The sequence below is a fragment of the Gekko japonicus genome, unplaced genomic scaffold (assembly GCF_001447785.1).
Source record: "Gekko japonicus isolate JY-2015 unplaced genomic scaffold, Gekko_japonicus_V1.1 scaffold540, whole genome shotgun sequence".
Classification (NCBI taxonomy): Eukaryota; Metazoa; Chordata; class Lepidosauria; order Squamata; family Gekkonidae; genus Gekko; species Gekko japonicus.
Genome location: NW_015173690.1, coordinates 398202 through 417972, shown reverse-complemented (window position 1 = coordinate 417972; position 19771 = coordinate 398202). Strand labels below are relative to the sequence as shown.

The 19771-nt window shown below is 42.1% G+C and overlaps 1 protein-coding gene across 1 annotated transcript in view; it reads left to right on the top strand.

The window, feature by feature from the left end:
• ZPLD1 (zona pellucida-like domain containing 1) overlaps positions 1-12557 on the top strand; it is a 41520-nt gene extending 28963 nt beyond the window's left edge. Inside the window, exons 5-10 of the mRNA XM_015423155.1 lie at positions 2525-2622; positions 4697-4777; positions 6788-6959; positions 9464-9572; positions 11759-11788; positions 12379-12557. Of these exons, the coding sequence (XP_015278641.1) occupies positions 2525-2622; positions 4697-4777; positions 6788-6959; positions 9464-9572; positions 11759-11788; positions 12379-12557 (669 nt within the window). The remainder of the gene's footprint in view (positions 1-2524; positions 2623-4696; positions 4778-6787; positions 6960-9463; positions 9573-11758; positions 11789-12378) is intronic.
• Positions 12558-19771: the final 7214 nt, after the last annotated feature.

Sequence of the window (19771 nt, the reverse complement as noted above, 5' to 3'; positions counted from 1 at the left end):
CTTGGAGCTGTTTCAGGTTGGGAAAATGGTAGGGGGGAAGGAACTGAAGCCTTTCCATGTCTCCCATGGTCCTGCTCTGAATAAGACCTGATAAACTACACCTGGTGAGCATGAAGATCTCAATGCATCTAGAGTTCAAAGTTCTTGTGGCAGCTGTGTGAACATTCCTAAAGTGTGGATTGGTCATAAATGTACACAGGATTACAGCTAAAGTCAGTGTAATAATTATGCATGTACCAGTTGGATCTAGGCACCAAATTCCTATATAGGGGTGGGCATGAACCAGCTGACAAACTAAAGTTCATCACGAATTTTAGCCGTGCTTTTTTAAACCCCTGCTTTCTGCTCTTCATGAAAAACAGTGGAGTGGTAGAGAGCTCCCCATCACTCAGCTGTTTGGTTTTAATGGCTGGGAGCCATTTTACCCCCTTGCTTTCCTCTCCCTTTGAAAATTTAAACCAAACAACTGAGTGGTGGAGAGCTCCCTGCCACTCAGCTCTTTGATTTAAATGGCAGGGGTTTAAACTTTAAATGGCTCACAAACTGATACGACTGGTTTGGTTCCTGGGCCAACCTCCTAGTTTCTATTGGTTAGTGGTTCAGCTATGAACCACAAACTGAACCACAAAATGTGGTTTGTGCCCATCCCTATTCCTGTATGCTTCCTTATGAATCCTAGTGATATTGGATTATGTGAAAGTTAGATATCTCTAGAAATGTTGAAGAAAATAAATAAAAATGCTATTATTTAATCCCATCTTGCTGACATTAAGATACTTTGGGAAGGATTTTTTTTTTTACAAAATTGAACGGTGGGATGAATTTTCTGTTAATATATTTCTCAACTTAGTTTGTAGATTCTATGTGACATATTAGATTTCTTGTTATTCCATTCACATATGATGGTTACCATTTGATTTAGTTTCATTATAGATTGTCTGGCACCACTTGCAGTTTCCACATATCTTTCCATTGGGTATGCTCTCCATATATACTGACATATATATACCTCCTCTCTGTAACTTACAGCATTATTAAATGCAGTTCACTGTAAGTGCATTTAGTCATGATGAATTATATCTGAATGTTGATCCAGTTTTATGTGGCTCCCGAAATATAATGTGAATCAGTGAGAGATAAAGCTACTCTCATGCATGTGTCATTCATTTAAGAGGGAATGGTTTGTAAGTTCTTTCACTTACAGGGCTCCCCTCAGTATGCTTATCCTAGACACTTTGGTGTTGGATCCTACTAAATGTAACTCATGAGATCTTCCCTGCATTCCCCTTCCCATGCGACCCACATGTGAAAGAAAAGAGGAAACAATTTCCCCAATTCCTCCTCCTAATTGTAGTCCCTGTGCTGCATGTCATTTTATTCATGATCACCCAACAATGCCTGTCTCAGAGAAGAATGGAAGGCAGAGGAAGTTAATAGGATTCAAATTTTTGTTCCTAAATGTGTTAATACTTATAGTGAGGAAAGGGAGCTTTGGGGAAGTGTTGCGTGGGGAAAGCAGTAGGGAATGCATTAAACACATATGAACTGCTTCTCCTCCACCCAAGTTTGGATAAAGCTATTGAACTTATCCTCTGTTGCTCCAGAATATTCCAGGTTAAGCTCCAGATGCAGTGCCAGTGGCTGCCTGACCTAGGCTTGGACAACAACAGCATGGGGAAAGGACTTTCTTCCTTCTTGCCCGGTGAGGTCCAAGATGGTCAGCAGAAGCAGTAGAAGCAGCATTTCTGCAGTCTATCACGGGCAAAGTGGTGGCAGTTGAGGGGGGCAAAAACAGAGGGACACCTTCCACTGTGACACCCATAGAAGGACTAAGATGCACTGAAAAGGTAGCAGTTGCACTTGAAGTCTGTCCTGGACCTGGACCTGGGGTGGCAGTGGCTAAGAAGGACTGATGGCATAAACTACTCTCAAGTCACTGCCCTTTGCCAATTTGGTTCCCTTAATGGTGGCTTGGGTTACTTTTGAAGCGATCTGAAACCTCACTGAGGTGGTTCAAGAGGAGGTGCTTCCCCCAGGCTGCCACCATCTGGTTCAGGAGGGGCTGCAGAAATGAACAATAAAAAAGGAGCTCCTGGCCCTGTCAGTTTGCAGCTGACACTGGAGACCTGTGTTTTGCCCATCTTTTTGTTTGTCCCTGACATTCAGCTATGCAACATGCATTTTATCATCAGTGTTTCGAAGAAATATTTTCGAAAAGGATTATAAATGGTTTTCTATGTTACTTATAACCTCCCCACATGTAAATTTCTATTAGCAGTTGTCTAATACTTATAGCATTTGTAGCATGAGTTTGGCATCCTCATCAAGTTACTAAAAGAGATTTTATATTATACAGAATTTTGTTGCTGGTATATTAATGGCTTATTTTGTTTTTATATTGATAATATATGATGTTTTATGACTTTACAATACTGCTTTTACTCATAGGGTGCCTTGAGCAAGGTTCTGGAGAGTAAATTCCCTAAATAAATGATAAATAATACAGGATTATTTGATTTTCTAGGACTCAACCTACAGCCAGCAGCTGATTATCCCTAGTATAGGGTTACCACTGAAAACAAAAATTTTTGCTGGTGTGAGAGCAACCAACCTTGATGGCAGGTACTATAAATTATATAATTCTTTTTGCCTGCCGTATGTGTCAGTTCCTAGGCACCCTGAAGCATATGAAGGATTTGGTGATATAACTTGTATGTAAGCACCATCACTATTGATAGATTCCACTGTTCAGTTTGTATCTATATTGAAAGTCCAGCTCAGTCACTGGGTGGCCTCAAACAAGTGTTTTTCATTTTGGCCATTTTCACACATAATCTGCTGACTGAGATCTGATTATGTTGTCAGTCTAGCTAACCCAGACTCAGCTAAAGCTGTATCAGCTGCATCTATAGAGGATAATAATGCATACTGTGAATATATGTGTACTTTTATCATAATGATAGATGGCAGCCAGGATTAGCTCAATGACTTACCAGAGTACCTTAAACTCAGAAAGACCAGGATTTTTTTTTAAATGGTGAAATAGAAATCCTAGACACTTAGTAATTAAAAGGAAATGGTGTTTCCTGCCCCAAGTCTTTAGGTGTAGGACATGTTGTAAACCTCAGTGATCCACAATACCTTGTGTAGCATAACATAGTGTGTACTACATTGTGGTTATAGCAGTGGATCTTTGCCACAATCTGTGTGTATAGATTTGGGCCCTGTACTCTGTTCCTGGTCAATCCATCCACTACTTCTTCCCTCTATCAAAGTTAGAGGAGATAAGCAGAGTAGTATTGCTTGATAGGTGCCACTCCCCTAAAAATTCCCAAATAGGTGGAGGAACTAATCTGGGGGAGTTTCCCAGGATGTGAGAGACACACACCACTGGGCTTTCTCTGTGCCTTCAGTTGTCCTTTCAGGTGCAGCCACCAGGGCTATTTTTGGGCAGGAACACACAGGAACGGAGTTCCGGCTGGCTTCAGAGTTGGCCACGCCCACTACAGCCAAAACCTCTCTGTGTGTGGCTACAGAGGGAAGGCCTGGAGAGTGACCCCCCCAGTGACTCTTGAAACAGGGGGGCCAGGGGGGCCTCGGAGGGTGGGGGAGTTATTTAAATCCCTCCCCGTGCCTTCCCTGACCTGTCCTAGGGTCGGCTTGCCCGGGCTCCCCACAACCACAGGATGCCCGGGCAAACCAAGGAAAGGCACAGGGTGTGGCCAAATATGCTAATGAGCTGCACTGTCAGGGGTGTGTCCTATTATGCTAATGAGTTCCTGCTGGGATTTTTCTACAAAAAAACCCTGGCAGCCACTAAGAAGGGAGAAAAGGGAAGGGAAGAATTCATACTGAATTCATGTAGCAACTCCTGCCTTTCCTTTTCCTCTGGTAGAAAGGGTAGCTGCAAAGCATTTCCATACACACAGCTCGCAGAGTTATACCCTTTTAAGACAACAGACTTCTGGATTGTGTTTTCAGAGAATAATACTAAATAGGTCTACTCAGAATCTTACTCCAGTCTATTCAATAGGGTTTACTCCCAGGAAAGTATTATTAGGATTGCACAGTTAGTTGCTTAGGGGCTGTGGGTGTTCATGAAAAAAATCAAGAGTGTGAAATAAATGGTGGAGAAAAGAGTAGGTGGCCAGTACGAAACTGAATAGTGGCACTAAGGGGGAAAACTGTCATGCTTCAGGCCAGTGGGTCAGACTTGCTGTTGATGCATCTCATTCAGCAGCAAAATTATAGGTACACCCAGTTTTAAAAAAATGGGTTGTTCATTTGTAATCCATTAATGCACGATGCAGATACCTCCCAATTTTTTTTTAAAAAAAAGATGTGAGTTCTGGCTAATGCTCTCATGAAGTCTGAAGAAGCCAATGAAATGACAGCAAATCAATGGTAAATACAGTAGTTTTGTACTTCATGACGATATGATCGACACCACTTAACAGACCTCAGGACTATAACTCCACACTAGTTATGTTATAACTATTGTTCCGTATCATATGTAGTAATAAAAAGCCAAATTGCTTCACTGAAAGGCAGGAATTTTGTTCATCTATTGAGCCATAATAGAAGATAACAGCACATATTAAAGTTATCAACCAGTACTTTCAATGCATACATCTGAATATACTGAATATATTCAGTAATAATAGTTGTTAACAGTTAATTATCTTTCATTGCACAGATGGAATGTTTTGATGGACTACTGCTACACTACACCATCTGGAAATCCAAATGATGATCTGCGTTATGATCTCTTCTTTAGGTAGTCAATTCAAAATTTTCCTGCTACACTGTTGTATTGAATTGACAAAATGTGTGGATTATTTTCAAAATAACTTTAAAAGCTTCTAATTTTATATGATGCATTAGCTGCATTTAATGTTTGTTTATGTGTGTGAAAAGAGCTACTGCACCTAGCAAACAACAAAAGCACCAAGCACTTTGATATTGATGCAAAATATACATGCAGATAATGTAGCCATTACTGGAATCTATTCTACAGGACTCCTTCAACAAATATACACTAAGGATACTGTCTTTAGTGCATTTACTCTGAAATGAGAATCCATGCAATTGGCAGCCCACCCCCTCAGGTTGAACGTTCATACACTGGGGTAACTTGGGCATCAGTATCACCCTGTCAAGTAAAAAAAATGTACTTGACCACAAATAAGATGTAAATATCTAGCAAAACATCATGAAACAGACATTTGTCATCACCTGAATTTATATTGGCTTGATCCAGTTATAATGCCATTTTGATGCTACATGAACGAGCCTTAAAGGAGCCTTGGACTCACTTACATGATCTCTGCTGTCCATTGCAGTAATTATTTTGGGGTCTGTGACAAATCATAAATTGCCATTACATCCAGACTATGCTTTGCATTTGCTCTGCAAACCAGGATTCCAAACTGGGAGACATGTGGTTTGGAGTTCTGGTTTGCAAGGTAAGTGCAAACCATAGCTGTCCAGAGGAGCTGGTTTTGGCTGTCCAGAGGAGTTGGTTGGCCACTGTGTGAGACAGGATGCTAGACTAGATAGACTATTGGTCTGATCCAGCATGTCACTTCTTATGTACCACTTCATTATAAGAGCCAGCTGTCGTTTACCACATGTGACATATGAGGGAAGAGGGGAGGAGGGATTGCAGAAGTGAGCCTGACTGTGCAGACCTAAGCAGAACCAATCCTTCTATGTCTATTGAAGACAGTAAACTTAGGGGTGTAAGTATAGTAACTCTGTTTAGAATTGAACCATGAGACTCCTTCATTGCTTATTTATGAACCTCCAAACCATGGTTTAGCTGTTTTTAATGCAATAACCATGAATCAGCCTGTCCTCACACTGGTAATCTGTATAATAAGGAGTGGTATTTAACTCCTTACTATACATGTTCTAAACACTGTTGTACTGGCATGTTAGCACCATGGTGATAACAACTAATACTGATGGGAAAATGCTAAAGTTTTGGAGGCTGACAGTCTGAATTGCCATCATGCAGCAAAGGGTATCCCTGTACTTTTAATGATAAGTAAATTGTATGACTATTTTGCTGTATTTCCATGATGTCTTGTGTGTGAGATAAGTAAATTGGCCTTAGATCTTGTTTTAATAGAGGACCATCCCATGGATGGATTACTGTTACCTTCAAATTTTTGCAAGGTTAAATCCAAGCATGAGCCTAAATAAATACTCCGTGTGGAACATGCTTACCAGAAAACAAGTCCTAGTGAATTTACTGGGGATTCACTAAGAAACGCTTCCTTTGCTGCAAAATGTTTAGGAAACAAATGGTGCTTGGCATCTAATAACAGACATGAAATGACAACTACACTAATTCATGACAGAAACAAGGGAACAATTCCCAAAAGTGCAGTAGCAGACTAGTTTAGGCAGCAGAACAAGATGACAGGAGGAGCAGATAACAGGAACAGGAATCAAAAGCCATGGAAGAGGTCTTAACCTGTTCCTCAGGAAAGTACTAGACAGTGACAAGGAAATATTATTATTTATGGGTAACAGTAGAAGATGAAGTGTGGATGGGGAGAAGTAAAGCTCAAAAGGAGACAACTAGCATTCACAGAGCATTGAGCAAATTTTGCTCACTGAGACTGGCAGTTCTGAACAATGCTTATACATTTCTCACATGGTGTTTACTGTTTTCCTTTGAGACGTGGGAAAATCTGAATGTTATATTTACATTTTCTACTCTTCTTGAACCAGAAAAAGTGGTACATAAAGTTACATCAGTTTCAATCTTTTCTTTTAGCTGTGACAAGGACCCTCAGACAACTATAATTGAAAACGGCAAGAGTCAGATGGGCCGATTTTCCTTTGAGGTGTTCCGCTTCGTGAAGCACAAGAATCAGAAAATGTCCACAGTTTTTCTTCATTGTGTGACAAAGCTGTGCAGAGCAGATGACTGCCCTTTTCTTGCTCCTGTAGGTTTTGGAGTGTTTTGGTAATGCTATATGCAGAAGGTTCTGCTCTTTTTTAAAATGTAAATTATGTGAAAATGTGGAATAGAAATTGAGTCACCACTAATGTACAATGGAATTCAAGATATGCAATATAATATGGAGGCCAGAATCACTTAACATAATCCAGTGAAGTTGGAGTTAGTTGTGAAAAGCTTATTGTGGTGTTTTTCCCATTGTGGTATTTTTCCCATTGGTGATTCATGCTTGTATTTTTATATAGTTAGTCAATCATGTGATAATCAAGAAAGTCACTATAGATAATAGGTTCACTTTCTCACCAGGTTTATGTTGAACTAAGCTGTATCTGGAGTGAGATCAATTGATGAGGGAGGAGACAGCATCTGATTCCAAAATTCTGGCCAATAATATAATGCAGAATCATATATATTATGGCCTGGATTATATATACAAAATAGAGATGTATAGATTTCACAGTTTCATTCCTTTGCTGTTCCAGAAGTTCACTCTGGATTGCATTCTATTTCTCCTTAATCTTCTTAATTAAATTAGTTTTTCTAATTAATAGTTGGTGCATGTTCAGTTTCCTGCAGCTTTAACTTTCTCCTACTCTATTATATCCATGCTCAGGTATACACTGTTTCCCAAAGGCTTATGAGAATGCTTTTGAAAAACTCACCATGACCTAGGTGGTATACAGCAGGACTGGGCTAGCTGAAAGGGGGATTGTTAGAGATGTATTTAAGGTGCCACTCTTGAGTGCCCTTCTAAGCTTTCTTGCACGGGAAGGGCACTCAATAGTCATTTAAATGCCCTCTGAGCTGTTTTTCCTTAGGAACTGACCAATGCTTCCTCTAAGCTGTGGAGCCATGTGAGCAAAAGTTCTACTTTGTGAGCTACTGGCATTAAAGTTGTGAGCGAGTGATTTGGCTACTGCATACATTATTTATTTTATGTTATTTTATTTTTATTTTTGACATTTTTACGCCGCCCAGGAGCCCTCCTTCCTGAGCTAAGACAAAAATGTGTGAGCCAGAGGCTAAAAAACTGTGAGCTGGCTCAGACTAACTCATCTTAGAGGAAACACTGGAACTGACATGCTTGCTGCCTTGTCCCTTGAAAGGAAGGGATAGACACAGTCTTGGAGCCTCCCCCTTTAAAGACAGGCATTCTGATTAATTTAATTCACTGTAATTTAAATGCCCCCTAAACAAAAACTAGGAATGATTTGGCCTGAGGGCTTTAAATAAAGATTAAAGAGCATGGGTTGTAGGACTGCACCCTGTGAGAACCCACACCAATGATAACTGGTCTCCAATGGGTTCAGCCCATGAAGAATGATTTGAGCCAGTCCAGTGCACAACCCTGATGCCTACTTCTGCTTCCAAGTGCCTCAACAAGATGGCATGATCTATTGTATCGAAGGCAGCAGATACGTCCAGTAGGAGTGACAAGGAGGCCGTGAGTATCGCGGGCCCCACCCCTTGTGACACTATAATATACTCTAATAAAAATACACGTTTTTCCTTGCTTTTTTGTGTATTCACATTCTATCAAAATTCATACAAGAAGAGTAACAATATACTTTAACAAACAATAGGCATGAAAATACTACAGTCAAATAGGTCAAAGATGCAAGTCACACAATTTCTACCACAGACATACAATTTCTTCCACAGTTCCAAGGTGCAAGACGCAAAGTTGCTTGTAGATATGCAGAACAAAGTTGCTTCCAAAATAGATAACAAAACAAAGTTTCTCCCAAAGTAAACAATTTCTTCCACAGTCCCAAGATCAAGGATGCAAGGTGCAAAGTTGCTTGTAGATATGCAAAACAAAGTTGCTTCCAAAGTAGATATGCAAAACAAAGTTGCTTCCAAAATAAGACATGATTTTCCAGAATTTTTCAAGTCATGTTTCTCAGTCTTCATCAGATAATATGATAACTCATTATCATTTTCACTAAGTTCAAAAGTCTCAAACAAACCTCCTCGCAGGAGGCAATCAGCTCCAAACACTCAGTGTCAATAGCCTCTGCCTTTTGTCTTTTTAGGTCTTGACAGAGGTCATGAACCAAGGCAACCAAAGCAGTGTCTGTTCCAAATCCTGGCCTGATGTCTGATGGAAATGAGTCCAGAAAGTCAGTCCCTTCCAAGAACCCCTGGAGCAGAGAAGCAACCACCCACTCTAGCACTTTGCCCAAGAAAGGATGATTGGAGACTGGTTGGAAGTTCTCCAACATAATAGGGCTCAGGGAGGGTTTTTTCTTCAGAACAGGTCTAATTACTGCCTCCTTGGGCAGCATAAATCCTGCTCTCATGGAAGCATTTATCACTTCCCTTACGCACTTGGCCAGTCATGCAAACAAGCATGAATGACATTATACTTAATAATTAAGTAGTTTTACAGCAAGTAAATCCCTGAATACAATCAGTTAAATAAAAATGTATCAGAGGAAAATAGCTCTCTCCACTCTAAAATAATGATTGTTTTGTTTGACCCTCCAGATTTGCAGTAATAGAAAAAGAAGAGATGCTGTAAAGAGAACCACTTGGACTCCTCAAAGCACTTCTGGAAGTGCTATCATCTCTGCTGGCCCCATCATTACACGGACTGGTAAGAACAATCAGGCTTTCTCATACATTACATGATTTTAAATCCTAGCTAAATGCTTTGTTATTTAGGGACAGTTCACAGTATCAGACTGTATAGTATGTTGGGGATAAATAGGGATGGGCACGAACTGGGAAAATGGTGGTTCATGGTGGTATGTGGTTCGTTTGACTACACAAACCATGAACTTTCTGAACTGGTTCATGGTGCCTTTGGTTTGTGAGTTCAGGAGGTGGTAGAACAGCTCCCTCACAAGTTAGAGATGCCAAATTCACAGGGAGTCTTCAGCAGGCTCTCCTCCATCCACCCTTCAAGTTTGGCAAAGATTGGATTTGGGATGTCCGAATTATAGCCCCCCAAAGTAGGTGCTAGGGCTGCCAAGTCCCCCGGGGGAGCGGAGAAACCCCTGCCTGGGAGGCCCGTTCCCCGGCGCCACCGAATCGGGCCCTGGGGGGAACCCCACCCCCAAAGTACGTCACACAGAAGTGACGTAAGCACGTGCGGGACATTGGGGGCGGGGCCACAATCATCCGAAGGAAAACTCTATGGTTTTCCCTCGGATGATTTTGGCCCCATCCCCAACATCCCGGACGTGCTTACGTCACTTCCATGTGACGTGCTTGTGGTGCGCGCGCACAAAGCACACACACGAAGACTCCCGGAGCAAGTCGGGACTCCCCCGCTCCAGGAGAGGTGAGTACTTGGCAACCCTGGTAGGTGCCCCCAGGAAAGCTCAGCTCTAGCCTCTACTTAAATCAGCCAAACAGCAAGCAATTCTTCCTAACTCACTCTCACACAACAACTAACTCCTCTCCCTGGTGTAAGTGAAAGCAGCTGAGTCAGAATGGGAACTCCATGACTGGCTCCCAGAACTGCTAATCGAGATATGGACAACTGCTATGGGTGTTTCTAGACTCACTGCAGGTCCCGTTTATGGTTCTGTGGGAGAGGGGAGAGGAAGGCGATGGTGGCCAGCTGGGTGGGGTCAGCTGCATGGACAGAGGAGGAGGATGGGTGATGGTAAGTGCATAAGGTTCAGGCCTGCCCCATCCCACTGCTGGGCCTATTGTGGTGCCAGAGGGCACAAGAGAGGGCTGGGGGCAGGCAATCCAGGGGGATTTAAGGTGCTATGCCACCCTGGCGCTCACTTGGCCATGTGGTTTTTTGCCCACCCATCCCTCCCTGTGGTGCCTCTGTCTGTAGGGGGACTGCATGCGGAGTACAGGGTTTTTCTTTTTCTCTCTATGGGGGGAGGTGCCATGGTAGGAAGGCACACTAAGAATTTTGTCTTTTGCGGATCGGGAGGGCTTGTTCTTCTGTTACTTGTCACAACATGGGGGCTGTATCAGGATGGGTCCAAATCAATTTTCTAGGAAAACCAGCCTGCATGCCCATTTCCTGGGTATGGGGATCCCCTTAAGGGACCATGCGGTGAGGGTTTCAAAGGGCATGCCCAACTTGGGGGTTGCAAGGGGCTATCTCATGCTCAGGTTGCAGGAGAGATTGTCCTTGTGGGATCCAGCATTCTGTTATCCCATGGTTCCCTCACCCCAGCAGGCAGGCTGGGGTGGGCAGGAGATCATTGACTGGCAGGAGGGTTAGTTGATGGCAAGGATCCAGTGCCCCATGCTGTGCCAAGGCTCCCTACAGCTGTAACCAATAAAGTTGAGCCTAATTTTATTCCAAACTGGATTGTGTGTTTATTAGGGCATGGTTAGTAGGGGGACTCCTTGCATTCAGCGCCTTTGCCCCTCCCCTTGGCATTGGGGCCACAATTGATTCTTTGCTGCATAGGCAATCAATTGCTAATTGATCCCATACTCCAGATCAAAGAAGAGGAGACAAGATAAGATGTAGACTGAGCGGAAAGGGAAAGACAAGAAGGTCTGGGAAGAGAATATTACATGTCCTATTTCTGTATTACTAAAAAACCCACAAATGTTTTAAAAAGGAATAATAATAATGTGAAACGACTCTTCATAACAATACAGTGATTATTAATTGTTCTAGAAATCAAATCTTTTCTTAGAATTAATGTTCCCAGTCTAAGTAATATACTGATAGTGACCAACCAACAATGTAGCAACAGCTGGTGTGGTTTCTAATATCATAGATTTTATTTGAATAGAAAGAGGCTACAGAAATAGCACCTTGAAATTATGAAATATCTCTTTTTATATTTTATGCAGATGAGACTCCAACTAATAATTCACAGCTTGGTAAGTTGTACCAATAACTGAGAACTATTTTTTAAAAAAAACAAGAGGATTTTACTTTTATGATAATGAATAAGGGGATTCCATGGATTTAGTCAGTTGTGTTGCTTTATTTTCTGTACTAATTTAAACTGAAAACATATTGATTATAAATTAAGCAAATGGTTAATCTTGAGCATTCAATTCAGCTCCTATAGCTAGCTTTAAGTGCTTAGCTGATTCTACCCTTCAGAATAGATTTTAACATTGAAAAAAAAGGATATGATCCTGGTTATATTATTGTAAGTGGGTTCTGCCTAGTTTCCTTATGAAGCTGTGACATAAAGAATGGTTTGGGAGTATGGATAGTGTTGAAAGAGAAAGTTTATTATAGGAATACAACTAGGGAACACTGTCCCAGCCAAAGTTTTAAATCTTTTAATCCCACTGATTTCATTTGGAAATAATTAAACTCCTCCTATACCCTTTACAGTGAAACAGAAGGGGGCTTTTATGTAAATAAATGGGCATTAAAATAAATATGGCTAGATGGTTCTTGGGGCTTGTAAAATAGTAGTATAACATCTTCCTGTTTAATTCTTATTCTTTTGCAGCTAGTCCAAATGGATTTGCTTTCCAAATGAATTCAGTCACCAGTGCCCTGATTTCAGGAATAGTGATTCTAGGAATTATGAGCATCGTTTTTTGTGTGTTCTCCCTCACCCTCCTCCACAGGAAGTGGTCTGGCAGTAGCCCAATTCTGAACGGTGTACAGAACCCAGTTTTCAACTAGAGCAAACAAATCTCTTGGACTTTCTCTGTGAGATTGCCTTAAGTATGTTCTCTTTTAAATGGCACCAAGGCAGCATTTTGCCTTGTTCAAATTTCATCTGTTCCTACTTGTAGGGTATACATGTTATTGTATAACTAATAAGCAGTAAAGATAATAGGTATTATTTTTAATTTGCATATGTCTGTGATCAGGTTATTTGACATTTTGCCTGTGAGATTATTGACAACAAGAATGGCTTTAAAGCTTTGAGTGATGTAATTTTTCCTTTTGTAAACAAAGGCTTCTGGGAAAAAACACCTCCAAATATGTTCACATTAAATAAATGAGTGCCATGTAACATTCACAGTTAATGCAATCCTTTCTAAAGGACAACCTCTGTTTTTGTTTCTATTTTTTCAACACCATTGTGTCTTTGATGCCAAGCCTTTATACACAAAATCCAGCACTTGGAGAATATGGTTATCATTTCTTGCTGAGCAATGAAACTGAACTGTAGACTGTTTAAAATAATAAGTCGTTGTGATTTTAGTTTGGCAATGAGATAAAATGCTGTGGTGGGCTGGATTTTGCTTTGCTCTATGTGACTTCCCACTGTACACAGAAATGACAAGAATGGAAGCATGACTTATTCATATCCACGTTTTGCCTGAGCTAAAATCTTTACTAGTGAACATTTAATGCTAAACTGAAGCTACTCACTTTTTAAAAGAAAGGTTCTCCACACTTTTCAATGTATTTTTGATGATTGCTTCTAAAATGTTCATTTATTCATTTACTTTGCTCTCTAAATTTTCCCTTAGCATATGCAGTGTTTACATGCCAATGCTACATGGTCCCTGATTGGTTGGAATTGCCTGTATGATTAATCCATGAAGCATTGCCCTCACTCTGAACTAAGATTGTTTTCAGTGACTTCAGCACATAGCAAAATATGACCATCTGAGTAGCATTATGACATAATCATGTACATTATATGGCCCCTGATTGGCTGGAATCAAGTAATCCAAGAAGGAGAAAGAATAATGCTGCATATAGCAGCTAGGGGAACCATAGCACTAAATATTTTCATAGTCAGCATTGTTTTGGAAGTATTCTTATTTCCTCAAATAGCTGTTTCAACCCTAACGTATAAATGGAGGGATGTTCAGCACAGTCCTATCAAATTCAAATTTAATTACAAAATTAGTCTGTTTCTGTCAATCAGTTTCACCAAGGGCACACAATGGATCAAAAATTCAATCTTGTCCAAGTCTTATCCATTTCAATTTGTGTTAGGGTGTTCTATTGAATATCTTTAAAATGCTTTGAACATGGAAGTAACAAGTTTGTCAATTCTTAGTGGATCTCATCCAAATTCAATAACCGTTGTTCTTCTTAGTTCTAATTCTGCTTTCTAGTATGAAGATGAATAGATGTTCATCAAGATTCCAGCAATCTCTGTTATTAAGAGAACTGACAAAGGGGAGGCTGTCCTGAACTTATCACCTCTGGAGGAAAAGAAAGCAAAATATTCTAAAGGCTTTTGTAAAAGTCCATGAGACTTCAGGGAGACTTTCAGCTTAATCCCAAGTATGATTATATACAGGCAGAAGTAATTTCTACTGAGCTCAATGGGGAATACTGCTGCTTAGGACTCTGTCTGAGAATCACTGAAGAATTCTCTTTATATAAAAAACACCCCTTTGCATTAAAAAGTTAAGGTGTTCTTTATAGAAGGAAAAAATACACATTTTATTTACAGACTGTAAAGGGTTAGTCATCCCACTCCCAGAGAATGTTATACTTTAGGAGGACCTAACATAAGTCTATGCAAGACAAGAGCCTACCAGAGGTCATTTCGGGGGGATCGTGGGGGATCGCAGTTCCCCCGGGTGAGGTACGGGGGCGGGGCACATGATGAAGCCCCACCCCCTTCTTCCGGCCGCCCCGCTTCCGGCCCTCATTCAGCCAGGAGGAGGCAGGAGAAGAGGGAGGGTAAGTTGCTTTCTCCCTGCCTCTCTCCACCCCTGCCTGCCTGGGGCCAGGGAGGGCCTTCGCGGGGCTTCCTTGCACTCCCGCCGGCCTTACAGGTCCATCGCCGGGCTCCTCATGGGGCTCGGCAGTGGAGCTGCAAGGCCAGCGGTGGCGGCCGGGACCGTTGTGGGCGGGGCGTGTGGCCTTATGACACACTTCCAGTGATGTCAGGGGGTGTGGCATATGCTAATGAGTTATGCTAATGAGTTCCCCTAGCTCTTTTTCTACAAAACGACCCCTGGAGCTTACCCATAATAAGGGTCTAGTACGTTTATAAGAGTGATATTCATCCAGGGCTATATTTCTATCTTCATTTAGCAGTTGTCAAGTGGCTACTGTTCCATTCAATCCACTGCTAAATCAGAAGATGAAGCTGCCACAGCAACTCTTACCTGGTCCTCCCCCCCCCGTCCTTTCCTCTGTTCCTCTCCATCTCCAATGCTACTTAACAGCAAGTATGAAGTTGGCACATGGACTAGTGGCAAAGTCACAGCTGTCTTGTCCTGATTCAGAAGTGCACAAAGGGGAATCTCTGAGCTGGGAGTTGGCAGCCCTGACAGCAACTTTTAAAGATGGTGGACCTCCTATATTTCCTGTGCATCGGTGCACTGGAGGACCACCTAATACTTTGTGTTGTCTGAGGTTGATTTTGACTCATATCTGTCATTCAAAGTTACCTTTCCTCTTTCCACTTCCATTCAGGAATATTATATTGTCCTTTATGGCTGTGAGGTAGTCACTCCTTGGGGGAAGAAACCTATTTGAGAAGTATCTTTCCAGCACATATGGTCTCACATCTTTAGCGCATTTGATAAGCTTCAGATAAGTGGAAGTTAGAGCTGAATGACCTTGTTTCTTTAACTAGGTATTTAAGGATGGCAGTTTAGATAGATCTGTGCAGCTCACTGTAATATGTAAGGGTATATTTTACTGACAGTAAGTGAAGCTGCATGGTGCAGAATATAGGGCAATATAGTTTGGATGTTAACTTTATCTGTCAGACAGTAGCATTTTGGGCCTATATCCAGTGTTGAATTGAACAAACTGAATTCCAGTGTGGCTGCACATTGTACATACTGCTTGAAACAATTCCTTCGTGTACCTTTTCAGTTTCCTGTGGTTTTTGTCTCTATATTTTTGTGCATGAACTTACACAAGTGGTTTACTATCAGGGCTATTTGAATATCATGACTTAAAACACAATTAAAACTGTTATATTACTTCATTCTGGCCCTCAAGATTGTCTGTCAACAAGTGTTCATAAAATATCCTGCCTGCCATAGTGTTGGGTCTCTCACAAACAACAATGTGCATGGTTTTTCGCAGTCTGAATACCTCAGAACATATTTTTGCACTTCAGGGTTTAGGTTTGATAACATGTAAAATATGATTGTTTAATAAAATAATTTGAAAAAGATAAAAAAGACATGTGTGAATCCTTTGTTGAAACATTTGTTGCAGTTTCATTTCTTTAAAAGGTCCTTCATAGAATGCAAGATACTGGTTACTTTGAGCAAATCCCATAACTGCGGTGAGAATAGAAGGAAATTCTGTTGCAGAGATATTGTGAAGATGAATGCAATAAGGCTTTGAATTTTAATATCCCAAACTTAAGAACTTCATTATATTTTTACATCAAAATTACTGTCATTGTTTGATAAACTGAATAAGTGCCATCACATGCAGTCTGTGGTGTTCATGGTCTTCAGATGGCATGAAAAATAGCCCACATGAACAACCAAAATACCTCAGGGTTAAAGAATTTGTTGCAGGGTAGTCTGTCATCACCATATCAAGCAATAAAGAAGGCTTTGACTGCATTTTAAGCCCTTCCTGCATTCAGTCCACATGCAGATAGGGGAAACAGGTATGAGGGTGCCCCCTACCTCTGTGTGATTGCTGGTTTATGAGCATGGCACTTATGTGCACAGGAAGTGTATGTGCTCTCTCCCCATGGTCATGGATGCAGCTTTCTGAATCCACACATTCCTGGTCATGGGGATAGCACCAATGTGTGTTCATTTGCTCTATGTGTAGGTTTAGGTCACAAGCTAGTGATTGTATAGAGGTGGGATGCATTTACTCGTGCCCACCTTCTGCATGTTGATTGACTGAGGGGAGAGGTCACATTTAGGAGACATTAGTTAAAGGGGTATGGAGAATGTGTGAGAAGATAATCTTATATACACTGTCATTTTTTTCTCTAAAATGGAGCCATCCTGGGATATATTTATTGCATTATAAGTCTATCAAGTAACGGCTTAAGAGCTCTGTACATGACCCTTTCTGCTGTTTCAGGGCAAAGTGTACTAGCCGTAGAAAATCTTTCACAACACTTGCTATGGCGCATGCTTGTGGTGATTTGAAATACCTTGTTCCTGTGTTAGGAGAAAAGGACATTTAGTCATTTTGCATTACCTTTTTGCATCACCTTTTCACTAGCAACTGCTTCTTCCTGAAGAGTTAGGATGCTATACCATTCCGCAGGTGCAGTTTGCTGGATAATGTGCTATGAATTTCTCTTCGAATGTGCAACAAAGAAATCATACCTCTCATTCTGCCTCCCCTGCTCCATTTGACCTATGAGCTCTTGGGTCACATGGAGCTTACAAAACCTTTTTGGGGGTATTTTTGTATTTTTTGTGTGTGCGCGCATATGTCTGTGTGTGTGCCCGTGCCTGGGAGTCATTTCCATCTCTGGCCACTCTTACTGATGTTCACAGAAGTGATTTAATAGCCTGCCTCTGCCGCCCAGTCCTGGTATTCTTTGGAGGTCTCCCATCCAAATACTTGCCAGGGTTGGCCCTGCTTAGTTCTGAGATCTGACAAGATCAGGCTTGCCCGGGCTATCCAGGTCAGGGCGAGTTTACAAAGCCTTTATTTGATATGCATCATTAGTTTATAACAGTTATATCCTACCCCCTACAAAAAATAAATAGCAAATAAAAATAAACTGATAAATCACTAGAAGCAACATAATAAACAATTTTAAAACCAGTAATAAAACACATCCAGTTAAAACAATAAGACCGCAAATACCCTAAAATCACCATAAAGATGAACTTACAGCCACAGCCTAGTCTCGAGGTGACCATTGCATGGATCAATGTAGCCAGGTCATCAGGGCTGAGGAAGGGAACCAACTTCCGAATCAGCTGAAGATGGTAAAAGGCCGACTTAGCAGTGGCTGCTCCTGGACCGCCATTGTTAAGGAGGTATCCAAGAGCACTCCCAGACTTCTAAGCTTCGGTGCTGGCACCAATGGTGCCCCATCAAAGGTCGGGAGTGGGATCCCTACCCCCGTACCTCCCTGTCTTAGGCACACGATCTCTGTATTCACTGTATTCAGCTTCAGCCAGCTCAGTTTGAGCCAACCAGCCACAGCTTGCAATGCCTGGTCCAGATCTTCTGGTCTAGAGTCCGACTGGTCGCCCAACATCGGACAGAGCTGGGTGTCATCAGCATACTGGTGGCATTGCAGCCCATGCCTCCAGGCAATCTGGGCAAGGGGGCGCATGTAGATGCTAAATAACATCAGGGACAGCACTGCCCCTTGAGGCACACCACACTCCAGTGTGTGTCTCCTGGACTGCTGTTCTCCTAGCACCACCCTTTGGCCCCAACCCTGGAGAAAAGAAGCAAGCCATTGCAAGGCAAGCCCCTGGATCCCCATGTCGGTGAGGCGGTGGGTCAGCAACTGATGGTCGTCCATGTCGAATGCAGCCTACAGATCTAACAGCAAGAGTATTGCCGAACGGCCTCCATCCAGATGCCTCCGGAATGTCGAATGCAGCCTACAGATCTAACAGCAACAGTATTGCCGAACGGCCTCGGTCCAGATGCCTCCGGAATGACCAACGCCGTCTCTGTCCCGTGTCCCGGGACTTGTTTTTATTATGCATGTTTCTTGGACACCTCGGTGGTCCTGAGGAGGGCAGAAAGATTAAGTATAGGCTTTGTAAATAAAGACTTTTTTTTAAAAAAAGGCCTTAACTGCTTACATACAATCTAAATTAATAAAGCAGTTACCCCAGTGAGCCATCCATGTAGAAAAGATGCCACATTCACTGCACAATAAAGCTCAAGGAGCTAGGTAAAATGGAAGCATTATAGAGAAAATTCAGAAACCCACAGAATAGGTGTTTGTTCGTAACTGTAGATAAATCTAGCAGGAAGTTGTGAATATGTCTAGATCCCAGAAGCCTCAGTGCAGCTATCGAGGCGGAACAGTTCACACTCCCCACCAGGGAAGAAATCATAGGACAATTTTCAAACGTTCATTCCCCCTTTCCTTAGCAGATTAGATGCCTCCTATGACAGAACTCTATCACAATTAACATAAGAACATAAGAGATGCCAATGTTGGATCAGGTCAAAGGCCCATCCAGTCCAACACTCTGTATCACACAGTGGCCAGAAATACCAGTGCCATCAGGAGGTCCACCAGTGGGGCCAGGACATTAGAAGCCCTCCCACTGTTGACCCCCCAAGCACCAAGATGACAGAGCATCACTTGCCCCAGAGTCCCTATCTATACCTTGTGGCTAATAGCCACTGATGGACCTCTGCTCCATATGCTTATCTAATTCCCTTTTGAAGCCGTCCATGCTTGTAGCCGCCACCACTTCCTGTGGCAGTGAATTCCAAGTGTTAATCACTCTTTGGGTGAAGAAGTACTTCCTCTTATCCGTTCTAACACGACCGCTCAGCAATTTCATGGAGTGCCCACGAGTTCTTATATTGTGAGAAAGGGAGAAAAGTACCTCTTTCTCTACCTGCTCTTTCCCATGCCTAATCTTATAAACCTCAATCATGTCACCCCTCAGTCGTCGTTTCTCCAAGCTAAAGAGCCCTAAGCGCCTGTCCTGAATGGGATGCACCAACTGCTCATTTGTCCCTAGTCTCACAGTGGAGTGCTGATTCTTGCCTTTAAGGCCCTCAGCAGTGGCATCTAGACTACCTGAAGGACTGCCTTATCTCATATTGCCCAGTTCTTGAGTTAAGATCGGTTAAGATCCCACTCCCAAGCCCTGCTCTCTGTGCCCAGTGTGCAGAGGTGAGGCAGGTGGCAGCCAGACTGGACTTCTTCAGTGGTGATGGGGTGTCTTCCCCCTGAGGCTCACCTGGCACTTACCTCACCGTCTGTGCCCAGGCTTTCAACTGAAATGCTATTCATCTATTTTACTGTTATTTTTATGGCC